This window comes from Camelus ferus, chromosome 2 (assembly GCF_009834535.1).
Source record: "Camelus ferus isolate YT-003-E chromosome 2, BCGSAC_Cfer_1.0, whole genome shotgun sequence".
NCBI classification, from domain to species: domain Eukaryota; kingdom Metazoa; phylum Chordata; class Mammalia; order Artiodactyla; family Camelidae; genus Camelus; species Camelus ferus.
Window position 1 is genome coordinate 61,181,157 of NC_045697.1, and position 15,033 is coordinate 61,196,189.

At 34.3% G+C, this 15,033-nt stretch overlaps 1 protein-coding gene across 1 annotated transcript; it reads right to left on the bottom strand.

The window, feature by feature from the left end:
* Nucleotides 1-6,129: 6,129 nt before the first annotated feature.
* Nucleotides 6,130-13,246, bottom strand: LOC102505745 (retinoic acid receptor RXR-gamma-like). The gene is given in 3 exon segments (XM_032466447.1): nucleotides 6,130-6,312; nucleotides 6,315-6,809; nucleotides 13,231-13,246. Coding segments are annotated over 3 exon segments (639 nt in total). The 3' UTR covers nucleotides 6,130-6,184.
* Between the last annotated feature and the right edge of the window lie 1,787 nt (nucleotides 13,247-15,033).

Sequence of the window (15,033 nt, forward strand, 5' to 3'; positions counted from 1 at the left end):
TTTGTATAATGACCTTCTTTCCCAATTGGGAAAGAACTTAGCTGTTATCTTCACAGATTTGGCTCTTCAAAAGGCACAGAAACTAACAGAGGAGCATCACTGACAAGCTTTCATTGCCTATCTGGTAATATTGTTTATAAGAAGAGCTAGAAAAGGGTGTTGTATGAACACATACTATGAAGTTGGCTGTGAAGAACTGATGATTATTTTTCAGTTATAGATGGTGAGGCAGTTTAGTTTGATTAATGATTAATTCTCTACAAGTGTACAGTTACAAATCTTATATCTATCAGACATAGTATCTTATATCTATCAGATCTCTCTAGGACTTCAAAATGTTGGATAATATTGGGTAACGGAATATTTAAAAATTTATGTGCTTTACCCTCCTATATTCAACCCATTATCTGCCAATCTTATTTTGAAACCTGCCTTTTTTCTTTCATTCCTCCCGCTGACAGTACAAAGTAGACTATATCATGATGGCTCACATTCCAGCTACCAGAGTGAATAATCAGTGTTCAGTCATAGATTTGTCTCACCAATATGTGACCTGGGAAAATTCTGGACTTCTTTTTTTCTTATGTAAAATTGGGGCAATTATATATTTTATCAACCAACCTCATAATGTTGTTATGATTTTAAAATGAATATATGTATATATACCTAGATCTATAGATAGATGCACACAAGATGCTATCAAAAGCATATATACATGCAAGATGCTATGAAAAAAATTGCTTTACTGTGTTTTACTTTCCAAACATAAAATTTATTATTAGTTTTCAACTTCATCAGCTACAATCTGCATTACTTTTCTCAGTAGAAGGAGTTCTTGCCTAATTTCTAATTTTAAAATACATTTAACTCACTCTTTTGATAAAACTATATAAGTGGTTAAATAGGTAGGTAGGTAAATAGACAGATATATGTTCACTTAGATCAATGCCTTTCCCAGAGTGCTCTATTAAAGACAGTTAACTAAATTTTTATTGGCTTCAGTAGTTGGGTCATTATCTCAATCCCCTAATTATCCCTTTCTCACAATCTTTCTAACAAAAGAATGTCTCTACAGCATATATGAAACCGCTATCTGTCCCCCCAAACCTGCTTCCTCTTCTTGCAAGGCACACAACTAAACTGCATTTTCTCACTTGTTGTAATTAGTTTTGGCCAGGTGACTAAGTTCCAACTGATGGTCTGTGAGCAGAAAGCACATCTGACTTTGAGTACTGGTAAATAAAAAGCCCCCATGCTTGTGCCACGTCTTTCTGTTTGATAATCTCAAAAGTGAATCTGCATGCAATATATAAAGGATAAAAGTGCAGGTATTACTCTAGGAACCAATTAAACTTTCAAAGTGTATCAGCCCAAGCTTGCAACGTTATATGAAATGATTACATCATTTTTAAAGCAGTTAAAATTTGAGTACTGTATTAGTATTCTCTGAAGAAACAGAACCAGTAAGATTAGATAGATGGTAGATAAATAGATAGATAGATAGATAGATAGATAGACAGATATCCACATATCCACATATAAATAGTTAGATATAAATATCCATATATGTCTATACCTTTATATATTTTTATAGGAGTTGGCTTATGCAATTATGGAGGCTGAGAAGTCCCGCATCTGATGTCTTCTGGAGAACCAGGAAAGTGGGTGGTGCAGTGCAGTTCAAGTCTGAAGGCCTGAGAACCAGGGAAGCCAATGGTGTTTAAGTCTCAGTCCAACTCTAAAGGCCCAAGAATAGCGGATGGAAAGAGAGGGAGAGTGACGATATAAGGCCCAGCACAAATCTGAAGGCCAGAGACCGAAGAGCACCAACGTCAGAGGACAGGAGATGATAGATGTCCCAACTCAAGCAAAGGGCAAATTTTCTCTTCCTCCACCTTTTTGTTCTATTGAGACTCTTAGTGCATTGGATGATGCCCACCTGCACTGATGAGAGCAATCTTCTTTACTCAGTCTACAGATTCAAATGCTCATCTCTTCTGGAAGCACCCTCATAGACACAATCGGAAATACTGTTTTACTAGCTTTCTGGGCATATTTTAGCCCTATTCATGTTGACATATAAAATTAACCACTGCAGATAGTGTATTTTACCAAAGTTTAGATTATCCTAAGTAATGCTATGTGTCATTCTCAGAATAAAAGCTTGCAATAACTCCTAACTGGATGTTATATTCCAAAATCAGGATCATTTTTGTTCAGTTGTTTGCCGTATTTTAAGCAAAGCATGGACTAATGAGAATGAACTCAGATGTTTAACCAGATAGCTAGTAGACCTAATATAATAAGATATCGAAGAATTGATGACTATCCAACTTGAAGATAATGCTTACAGAGCTCATAACCCTTTTATTCATTCATTCATTCATCTATTCAAATTTAAATTACTGATTGCCTATAAGTTTTCATTTTCATTTTAATTCCTTGCCCTGGAATTGAAAAGATGATTTACAAAAAACATCTGTACCCAAGAGGCAGATAGCATTGTGGGTAGAATAAGACGAAATAAATAATTACAATAAATTATAACGGATAATCTAAGGCATGCAGAGAACTACAACTTAGTAGAAATAATGGTTAACACAGCCAGGGTTTGAGGTTTGCAGATTTTTTGCAGAGGTGATATTTGAGCTGATCCTTGTAGGATATGTAAGAATTTAAGAAAAACAAGGCCTAGATGGGCAACTGAAACAGAAAAAATAGTACAGAAAAAGCATAACATAGTTTTCTTCAAATATTTTTTAGTGCTGTCACATGGAAGAGAGCACAGAATTGTTTGGTTTTGTTCAGAAATATCAGTAAGGGCATTTTCCATGGGAGGCTGAACAGAGGATGTATAAAGCCCGTCATTTTCATGGTACTAAAACTGGACTTGATAGATGAACACAAACGGGCTTAGAGGAAAGCCTGAAAACACCAAAAGTGGTTTCCTCGATGACAGCTACCAAGTCAAGCAGAAAAGTGAACTTGAACCTGGTCATTCATCAAAGGAGCCAGGCAAATGCTAAATATGGAGACAGGTTTGTGGAATGAGAAATCGAAGAGCACTTTATTTTAAGAGCAAGATCACAGCAGATAAAGAGGAGTTGGTCTAGATTAATTCTGGAGGGTGAGGACTAAGGTCTGAGTGGCTTTTAAGCACCACCAGCTAGAGTTGGGTGAAAAAATGATCCTCGTAAATGTGCTGTGTAGAGACTTTGGAGAGAGGTTTTCTTTCAAGATAAAAAAGAACTTTAAATTTTTAAAATTATTTTCCTATTTCTTGCAATATATTCCTATCTGGAGTGGGTTGGAGTTTATCCCTCAAAAAAGATATGCTGGAGCCCTAACTCCGGGTATCTCTGGGTGTGCCTTTATTTGGAAGGACCTTTGCAGAGGTAATCAAGTTAAAATGAAGTCATTAGGGTGGATCCTAATCCAACATGACTGGGATCCTTATAATAAGTGGAAATGTGGGCAGAGACAGGCACACAGGGAGAACTCCACATGAAGATAAAAGCAGAGATTAGAGTAAAGAATCTACAAGCCCAAGAATGCTAAAGATACACAGCAAATCACCCTCCGGGAGAGGCATGGAGTAGTCTCCCTCATAGCCCCAGAAGGGAAGCAATTTTGCTGTCACTTTGATTTCGGATATCCAGATTTTAATACAATACGTGGCTCTTGTTTACAACACCCAGTTCATGGCATTTTGTTACGGCAACCCAGGAAACTAATACAATGATAATTTACCGAAAATTTAACACTTGTTACATGCTCTGCTAGGTACTTTCCTCTCATGGTATTTGTTACAATTTCATTAAAGTATATTAAGTACAGCAATTAGCTCATATAAAATTTTACAATTTGTTCAGAATTTTCTGTAAATGGAATCAAACTAGGTACGAATGATTTGAAGATTGATCCTTGCTATTGCATATATCAGTAGTCCGTTTCTGTAATTTTCTCTTTTTTTCCTTCTTTCTTTTTTCCAATTTCTTTGTCAGATTTTAATATCAAGGTCACAATGGCATCCTAAAAAGAACTGGTCAATCATCTCTCCTCCTTTATTTTCTGAAAAGATTTGTGGTAAATGTGTGTTATTTATTCTTCATATATTTAGTAAAATTCTCTAGCAAAACCATCTGGACCTTGACATTTTTTTGGAGATATTCTGACAGCAAATTCAATTTCTTCAATGGATATAGAGCTATTCAGATTTTGTGTGGAGGTTAGTGTCAATTTTGTTAAGTTGTATTTTTCAAGAAGTATGTCCATTCATCTAAGTTGTCAAACTTGTGGGCATAAAGTTGTTCATAGTATTCAATCATTGCCTTTCAATTTCTACAGCATCTATAACAATAGCCTTCTTAATATAGGTGATTTGTGTTGCCTCTTTTTCTCTTAGTCTATTTAGGAATTTGTCAATTACACTGATCTTATCAAAACACATCTTTTAGCTTTTCTAATTCTTTCTGTTGCCTGTTTTCATTGCATTGATATATGCTCTTCTTTTATTATTTCTTTACTTCCACTTACTTTGGGTTTACTTTGTTTTACTTTTTCTAATACCTGAATTTGGAATCATAGATAATTTATTCTAGGTAATTTTTCTTTCCTAACATATACATTTAAAGCTCTGAGTTTCCCACCAAGTGTTTCTTTAACTGATTCAAGTAAATATTGACTGGATTTCAACTGTCATTCAGTTAAAAAAAAAACTATTTTCTAATTTCCTTTCTGATTTCACCTATAATCCAGGAGGGTTCTGTTTGACCCATGGATTTACATAGCTGCATTTTTCAGATTGGGGTGGGGGTATTTCCAGATATTTGTGGCAGAGATCTACATATCCTGCTTTAATTTACTCCTATTTTGGCCAGAGAATAAAATCTGTATATATTTTATTTTTTAAATTTATTGAGTTTTGTTTTATAGTCTAGCATATAGTGAACCTTAAAAACATTTTTTTCCCCATGGAAAAGAATGTGTATTGAGTACACATTATGTTGAATATAATAATGTAATAAACAATATTTCCAGTGGTAAATAGTGCTGTTATTAGTGTCTTATTATTCTATCAGTTGTTGATAGAGGGATGTTAATATCTTCTTCTATGTTTGTTGAATTGTCTATTTCTTTTTACAATTCATTCATTTTTATTTTGTGTATTTTGAGGCTATTTTATTATTTTGAGATACATACACATTTAGAAATATGTCCTACTGATGACTTAGTCTTTTTTTCATTATAAAATGTCCTACTTTACTTCTTGAAGTCCATTTTATATGATATTAAGATAGCCACTCCAATCTTACTAAGCTTACTGTTTGTATAGTAAACCTCATACTATTACTTCACTTTCAATCTACCTATGACTTTATATTTAAAATATTTTTCTTATAGGCTACATGTAAGTGCAGTTTTGCATTTTAATCAATCTCTGGTTCTTGGTGCTTAGGCAATTCACATTTAATGTAATTATTGATATGGCTGGATATAGTCTCATATGGTTGATACAGCCTCATTTATTGCTTGTTTTTTGTTTATCCCCTCTGATTTTTGCTGCTCTGTTTTACCTTTTATCTCTTCTTTTGGATTTTATTTGATCTTTATATTTAAGGTATATATTGGATTTTTGGCTATATATCTTTACATAATTTTTTTTACCACTATAGGAATTAAAATACACATATTCAAGTATTCACAGTCATCTCAAAATAAGGTTGCACTACTTCAATAAAATACAGAATGTTTGCAACCATATAGGTCTCTTTATACCCCCACTAAGCCTTATCTTACGGTTGTTAAATCTTTTACATCTACGTATATTGAAAGTCCCATTGTACCTTGTTATACTTTTTGCTGTCATCATGTGTTTATATTTTAAATAAAAATAAAAATAGTCTATTATGTTTAATTAAATATTTATCATTTCTACTCTCTCTTCATTCTTAAAGAGCCAAGATTCCCTCTGGTATCATTTTCCTTCAACCTGAAGAGATTTCTTTAACATTTCTTATAGAGTAGGTTTGCTAGTACAGATGCTCTTACTTTTCATTCATCTCAGAATACCTTTCTTCATTCCCTTAATATCTTCATTTCCCTTATGTGCTCAATGTCTCCAATCTGTTTTTCTTTCCTCTACAATCTGATAATATTTGTTTGCTTTGATCAGAAACAATCCTCAGGTCAGGGAGGCTGAAACTGGTGGGGTGCAGGTGATCTGCAGCAGGATCTGCATCTCCACGAGGAAGGTGTCAATGGGGGTGTCCCTGAAGAGCTTGAAGAAAAGGTACTCCAGGCATGACGCCTGATGGAGTGCAGGGCTGGGAGGCACAGCAGCAGTTTTGCAAACCTGCCTGGTTGTTCCAGGTACTTCTGCTTGGTGTTAGCCTCAAGAATGGCATAAATTTTCTCTCCCAGAGCCTCTGGGGGGTTGGACAGACCCTCGGCATCTGGGTTAAACAGCATGATGGCTCGCAGGCTTCCCAGCTCCATTGCATCCATCTGCTTCATTTTGAACACCAGCTCAGTCAGAACTCTGACAAAGATGGAGCCTGCCTCAGCACTTTGGACACTGCTCAGGTGAATGTATAAACTCATGGCCAGAAGGATGCCATCCTGCCCACAGAAGCCAGTAGGAGAAGAAGAGGACAGCCAGCAATCCACTCTACCCTGTCTGGAACAAAATGACCTGGACCTCCAAGGTGAGGTCAGAGAAATGGGAAACGCAGTTGGTCCATTCAAAGAGAGGGGTAAGTGGCTTATCAGCTTTTTCTTTTCCCCCCAACACAGGGCATTTATTGTACCTTTAAAACATTACAAACAGGAATCATCCAGCATCTTACTGTTTTTGTAGCTGGACAACTTAGGTCTGAATCATCAGCATGCTAACTGTTCCATTTTCAGAAACATAAATACCATCCCAAATGTTTCTGCTATCTGTGTTTTTAACTGTTGGGGCTTGCTAAATCAAAGCCGCTGAATTTGATACAAGGTCAATGTTGTTTCCTTCAGGAATTAACTCATTTTTTCTGGCACTTGAGATACTCAACAAGCCACGCTTGGCCTCATTTGAACCTTGCAGATGTATTTTTCACCCAAGAAATTTCACATTTCAACAAGAGCTCCATTCTTCTGAATAATGACGCTGATGGGGAAGTGAGTACACACAATCTCATCTTAAAATGGGAGCCCATTGTAACGCCCCTGACCACGTTCTGAGCATGGCTACAAGGCAGTGCAAAAAGGTGGCCCATTCCTTTCTATTTCTCCACGATTTGGTAACTCAGAGCCTCTTCTTTTTCTTTCCAAGGAAACTTTTTTGTATTTTATCCAAAGATTTATTTGTAAGCAAAAGACACTGCAGTGACTTTATGCAGCCATGGCATATCTGTAACTCTGTATAAACTATATAAGAGTGATTGCAGTGATGAAAGTGTGGGTTTCAGATATGGAAAAAGGCCTGGGCTATTCAATACAAAAAAACCTTATGGAATATAAAGGAAACTAGTGGCCCTAACTCAGCATACATTAAAAAAAAAAATTCCTGATTGCTCATTGATTTAAATTTAAATACTATAAACAATAAGAGTTTTAAATATAATATATGCTATCTTTATAGTTAGAGGATAAAATATTTTAAAAATAAGATAGAATATGTACAAAATGTAAATAAGAAAAAAAATCAAGAAATCAGACTACATTATAACTAGCAGCTGTTTATTTTTACTACATTAAAAATAGCAGTAAGTGGGATAATATATAAAATATAAGTACATGACAAATGATTCATTTCCAGAATATGATTACATCTATTTATCTATCTACCTACCTATCTTCTATACCACACAGACAGAGAGACAGACAGGCAGACACACACACACACACATACACACACACACACACACAAAATTACAACAAAGATACAGACTACTCATTAAAAAAATTAGAAAAAGGCTTGAATGGGCATATTATAAAACAGAATGTCCAAATGGCTGATAAGCATTAAAAATGTATTTAACTTCATTAGTTTTCAAGGAAATATAAACCAAACAACACACAAATTCACACAATATGACACAACTTCTCATCTAAAAGAATGGTTGATATATTAGTTAACTATGGCCATAATAAAGCTATGTAAGAAATAAGTACATAATGTCAGCAGTATTCAATAGTGAGCATTTATTTAGCTTACCAGGTGTCAGGTCAGCTAAAGGTCAGCTAGTCTAGGGTAGGTTCCATTAGATGGATAGCTTTGCTCTGCTCCACGTGTCTTTCATACTTCTCCTGGGATCACATGGCTAATTTAGACATACACCTCTTGTGGACACTACTGAAACATAAGAAAGCAAGCCCAACCAAGCAAGCATTTCTCATTACTCTACTTACATTGTGAAGCTAACATTTCATTGACCAAAGCAATTCACATGGACAGGACTAGAATCTAATGCCAGGGAATTACATTCTACTCTGAAGGGTAGGAAGTATTTTTTATTAATAATCTAATCTATTGCAGTGATGGCAATATCAAGTGTTGGTGAGTATGCAAATTATCTGGAACTCTCATAATGATGGTGGAAGTGGAAATTGATGTAGCCACTTCAGATACTTATTCAGTATTATCTGAAAAAGCTGGACCAAGTTACAGTTTTGACCCAGCAATTCTATTACAGTCATATACCCAAAAAGTGCCCCCAAATACGTGTGTATGTATATGTTAGTACTAACATACATAATAGCTAAAGTGTAATAAGTAAATTGATGTATATTCACATTATGGAATACTATCAAACCAGAATATATGAACCATTGCCTCTTTAAACAACATAAATGAATGTCACAGAATAATACTGAATAAAAAAAGCAAAATTATATGAAATGATTCTATTTACAGAATTCAAAAACAGGCAAAAGTAACATAATGTGTTAGACGACAGGATAGTGGTTATCTTTCAGAGAAACTATTACTTAAAGGGGGAATGAAGAGCTTCTTGGGTGCTAAGACAGTTCTGTTTGTCCATCTGGGGATTGTTATTTTTTTGTTTTTGTATTTGTTTTGCTTTATTTTATATGTGTGAAAATTCATCAAACTGATCACTTGTTTGTTGTTTCATATATGAATGTTACACTTCAAAAAATATTAAAATGAAAATTAAGAGAATAATACACACAAATTCCGGGACAATAATTAAAATAAAAGGAGGCTTTGAATGGTAGTCTGGAGAAGAACAGAAGATGATGAAGTGCTATTGGCAAAGTTCCAATTAAATTGGTTTGTGGGTTGAAGGATGTTCATTTTATTGCTTGTTTTTACCATGTAGATATATGTGTGTCAACATCTGTACAACTATTAGAAAATAATTAATAATCATAAGCTTGCAAAATGATATAATAAAAAGAGAAAGAACCTCATGATTGACAGTGCAGATTATCAAATGATTTATGAAATAAATGACTAAACATGACTAATTTATGTCAATATGTCTTATATACTTGCATGATAATAAATCATATATTAGTAATTGTATATTTCAATAAACACACTAGTATTACACTAGTTATTTTACCACTTTCTGTTTGCTGTTTCACACTAAATTCTAAACATCCATTTAAGTTTTTTGTGGTTGTTGCCACTAATAGTCATATGACCGGGTCATATTTCATTAACCAATCCTCTAGAGCACAAACAATGATGCAATAAACTGAAAGCCTTCCATGGTTGACCCTTGAACAACACAGGTCTGAAATGCATGGGTCCACTTGTATGCAGATTTTTTTTCACTCGTATGTACTATAGTACTACCAGATCCACAGTTGGTTGGTGTAGAAGGTTGGTGCCCCTAACCCCAGTATTGTTCAAGGGTCAACAGTATATAGATGCCTGTATTGTCCCATTCATGCAAATATGTTTGTGATAACAATTTTCAAGGATGAGAGTGTGGCAAAGAACTCTCAAGAATATTTCTGTCTAGGGGGGTGGGTATAGTTCAAGTGGTAGAGCACTTGCTTATCATGCATGAGGTCCTGGGTTCAATCCCCAGAACCTCAAATAAATAAACCTAGTTACCTCCCCCCACCAAAATAAAATAATTAAATAATACCATAGTAAATAAAACATAAAGTTTTTTTTAATTAAAAAAAAGAATATGTCTGTCTATTAATAAATGATTCAAAATGGTGCAGCAATTGAGTTCATGTTCCATCAATAGCATATAAACAGAATTTTTTCTTCATACCAAGAATTTTATCTTTGCCCATCTTTGCCTATTCATATAAGCTAGATAATTAAGATTGTTATTGGCATGGAGAAAAAAAGCTCTTTCATATGACTGTTGATGGGATGTGAACATATATATTGGTAGAGATAAATATAGATAGGTAGGTAAGTAGATAGACACAGTTATTTTTTAAAGTCTATTTTAAACATCTTTATTAGTGAGGTTAATCATTTGTCATACAGTTCATTTTTTTTGCTCTCATTTATTTGAGATGTTCCTTTTCCTGATTGATTTATTAGTGTTTCTTTTATAATGAAAATAATGTGCACATTATATCTTTTGTTCATAGCACTAGATTTTGAATTTATCTTCCGGAAGTTTTGTTATGATTTTATTTCAACATAAGTCTCTGTTGGAATTTGTGCCAGTTTTCCCCAATGAATATTCACTCATAATTTAGTATCTATATTTTTGTTTAAAATTTTGAGTCAGCCAGAATTATTTTTGATGTAGGGACAGAGAAATCCAGCTTCATTTTATTTTCCAAATGGCTAGCCAGATAACTGTTGCATTGAATAAGAAATTAATTTAATTTCCACTAATTTGAAAGGTTTATCATATATTAAATTTAGGTATTTTATATACAAAATCTGCATCTTAGGATAGTTTAAACATACAGTGATTATGCAATTCTTTTTTACTTTATAGCAAAATTTAAGCCATTTCAGGTAAAAGTTGAGCCTACTTGGAAAGTATATAGTTGTAGATCATTGTATTCAACATGCTCTTCCATTTCTTTACCCTAAATCTCCCTGCACTTTGAAAGTCTTCACTTGTGTATAAATAGTTTTGGTGACAACATGCAAATATCTAATGTTGGAAACGAAATGACAGATTTATATTAAATTTTGTAGATGCTTAGAAAACATCATTTTTTTCAGCCTTATTTTTGGGTTTACTTCTTATATGTAATATATCTATGGAGAAAATGAAGCTCTTCAGTAACATAAATATAGGATCTTTATTCTTACATATGCTTTTTCATCTGATACGTGTAAACAGTCTTGAATTCATTTCAGGGAATGTATATAGCAAATCTAGCCAACAATACATATTCACCAATGTAAAAACCAGCTTGAAATCTTGTGTTCTTGCTATGTAAAAATTATTATTTTCTTCTCCTTTTCATGATAGTCAGTTTAGAACAAACTTGTATATTAGGAATCAGGGAAAGTAATGAAGATTATATAGTATGTATCGGTAAATGGGCTGAAAATGTTTTTTGATTGACCCTTTCTTTATAAATATGATTTGGGATTTCAAGAAGGGCATTTTAGAAATGCCACTCAGTATATTCAGCAAATGTTACCTTCTATCACAGAGGATAAGCTCCGAATGTGATCTGAGTTAAAAGGAACCATGAGAGAATAGCTTGTAAATGACACTTTAGCTTTTCAGTCTTGATTGAGTTCAATACTGAATTTGAGAACAGTATAGCTGCGTTTGTAAGCAAACTTTACTTCTTGTTTTGTATTATTATTAAGTGTTTTCCCTTAACATTCAGGAAAACTAGTTTTTCTATTGTAGTATTTAATTTCTCTGTTGCCTTGTTTATTTTCTGTCTGGAAGATCTGTCTAGTGATGTTAATGCAGTGTTAACATTCAGGAAATTATTGCTTCTTCCACTAAAGTCTGTATTTCACTTTTGTACTGAAATAGATTTTAAAACTTTGGATAGGTAGTCTTGAAATCGTAACTGTTCTTGTGATCATTCCTTGTATTTCCACAGAATTAATTTTGCTGTGAAACTTTTCCAGGAATCCTTTAGCAGGAGGTTCTCCCATCTTTTCTGGACCTTTGTGCTCTTAATACTGTTGCTCACTGCCCTTACCATCAAAGATACAGAGATAGGAAAATCCATTAAACCTTTATTTTGCATTTGTTCCTTTGCTCCATTATTCAGTCTTTGTAATGACAAAGGATCATATCTACAAAATCTATGCAATAACAAAGTTTTCAAATGACAATTCATATAAAAATATTCAGTGAATAAACAAAACAAATTATTCTAAGCCATATTCTTTAGACCCAGCATGAAATCAGATTCATCTCCACAGATTATCCTCATTTATGTTTTTCTTATTCACATTGTGCTATCACAGCACTCAGAGAAAACAAATTATGATTATTATTTTTTAAATTCCACTAAGAATTAGGATAACTCAGAAGTTTTTGATTACTCTAATCTAACTTCTAGTAATGAATCAATAACATGGGCCATCCTTACATAATTAAATTAAGATCAACATCTTGAGAGTCACATGATGCAAGGTGCTGTACAAAAAAATGGCTTGGTAGTGGCCTAGGGATACCACTCAAGGGACATAATCTGGTAGCTTACAATGGATGTCTCAGAAAAATCTTTAAGCCTCTTAGTCAAATGATCAACTACCATAATCCTACTTTTAATAATTAGTGGCTGATGGTTAGGGGTTGCTTTCAGCCCCTCAAGGCTGCTTTATTTTCCCTGCACATGGTCCCTTACATCTTTAAAACCAGGAAAGATCTGTGGAATCTTTTTGCTTTGAATACCTTTTACCTCCCATTCTGCTACTAGGTAGAGAAGTATCTCTGCTTTTAAAGGGTTCGTATAATCAGATTAGACCCACCAGGATAATTTCCACTTTGATTAACTCAGTGTCAACTGATTAGAGACCTTAATTACATCTACAAAATTCATTTTACTCTGTAACGATATAGTCATGGGCAAAATGTCTCTAAACCTAAGGTCATGGGGATTGAGAAAAATGTTGAGGGACAATTTTAGAATATGCCTGTCATAGGAGTTGATCTTCCATTCCCTACTTGGGACAAAGAGGCAATGCTCTAATTCTACTGCTAGGGTACATTCATGAAGGTCCAGCAGAGATCTGAGCTACCAACCACACTCAGCAGCAGGAATACTTAACAAGGTGGTAGAAGGTGGTTTAGTTAGCTCTTCACTTACCCTGTCCTGGTACCATCAGGACCTAATGAGGAGCTGAGCCTTCACTCCCATCCAGCAGCAACAAGACTGAATGAAACTGTGTGAGGGAAGGCTACTCAGCTCTCCGGTCTCCTCTACGCAACCTTGGTGTCAACAGGGAACTAAATCTTCACCCTCATCTAACTCCAGTGTACCCAAAACAGGGTAACTGCCTGCTAAAAAAGATAATATGCACCCCAGAGTCTCACAATATAATACCCCAAATATTCACGTGCAATAAAAAAAATCACTTTTACAAATAATCAGGATAATCACAACATGTAATAAAGTACGATTAACAGACATCAACATTGAGATTACTGAGACATTGTAGTTACCTGACAAGGATTTTAAAATCATGATCATAAAAAATTCATCAATGAGCAATTACAAGCACTCTAGAAACAAGTGAAAAAACAGAACATCTTGGCAAAAGAATTAAGGATATAAAAAGAAACAAAAAGAAATCACAGATCTGAAAAATATAGTAACCAAAGTGGGGATGAGGGGGTGGGGCTGGAAATACCTCAATGGATGGGCTCAATAGCAGAATGAAATGACAGAGGAAAAAAATCAGTGAACTCAAAGATATATAAATAGACATTACCCAATCTGAATAATTTGAAAGACAGAGAGAATATAGACTTAAGAATAGAGCCCCAAGGACCTGAAGACCAATACAGGACTATCTATCTAGCATTCATATCATCGGAATCCTAGAGAGGAGAAAGAATGCGAAGCTCATACAAGAACCTGGGTGGATCTCAAGGCATTTTGCTGAGTGTTAAAGAGCCAATCTCAAAAGGCTAGATATTATATCATTTCATTTATTTAATATTTCTGAATAGCAAAATTTTAGAAAGAGACAATAGATTGGTGGTTTCCAGAGGCTAGGTACAGAGGTGAGAGAAAGTTTGGGCATGGCTATGAAGGGTTAGCCTGATGGACCCTATGGTGGTGCAACAGTTCTGTATCTTAAGTGTGGTGGTAGTCATACGAATCTATAGATGTGATAAAAAAGGCATAGCACTACATATCACACATACAAACACACACATACAAAGGAATTTTGTGGAACGTATACCAATGTGAATCTCCTGGTTTTGATGCTGTACTATGATTATTGATGATGTAGTGGGAAAACCTGGGTGAAGCATGCATAGAATCTCACTGTACTTTTTTGTCATGGTTCAGTTTTTGTTTGTTGTTTTTTGCAACTAACTGTGAATCTATACTCACCTCAAAATAAAAAGAAAATTGTTGAACAACTATTCTTTCATATAATTTGGTCTACTTTCTGTATCTCAGTTTACCTGTCCTTTAAAATATTTTCATTTGGTTAAAATTATTTATCAAGAATTTGTCCTAATAAACATCCTGAAAACCTGTGTTGGCTCTTCTCCTTAGACAGCTAATAATAAAATAGCCTACTTTTATCATTTTCATCCTATGACTAAATTTTTGTGTTTTCTTTTCCAGCTACTTACTGAATAGATTCATACTAACTAGATAAAAATGATGCCAAGAAAATACATTTCAGATCCATGAGTCTATCTGTATAACTGGGTATGTGGACCCTAGATCTCTAGTGAATCAAAATGGTCCATTGCAATTGTCCTAAGTTTGAGCAGATCATTGGGATTTCTAAAATTGACTCTTTATCCTATTGTTTCTTTTTACCTATAAAATAGTGATGCTTTCCTTACCTTGTAAAAATTTTGTAAGGAGTAACTACTAAACTTGTATTACGGAGTTTTAGAAGTCTGTGTGTAGTTTTCATTGCAT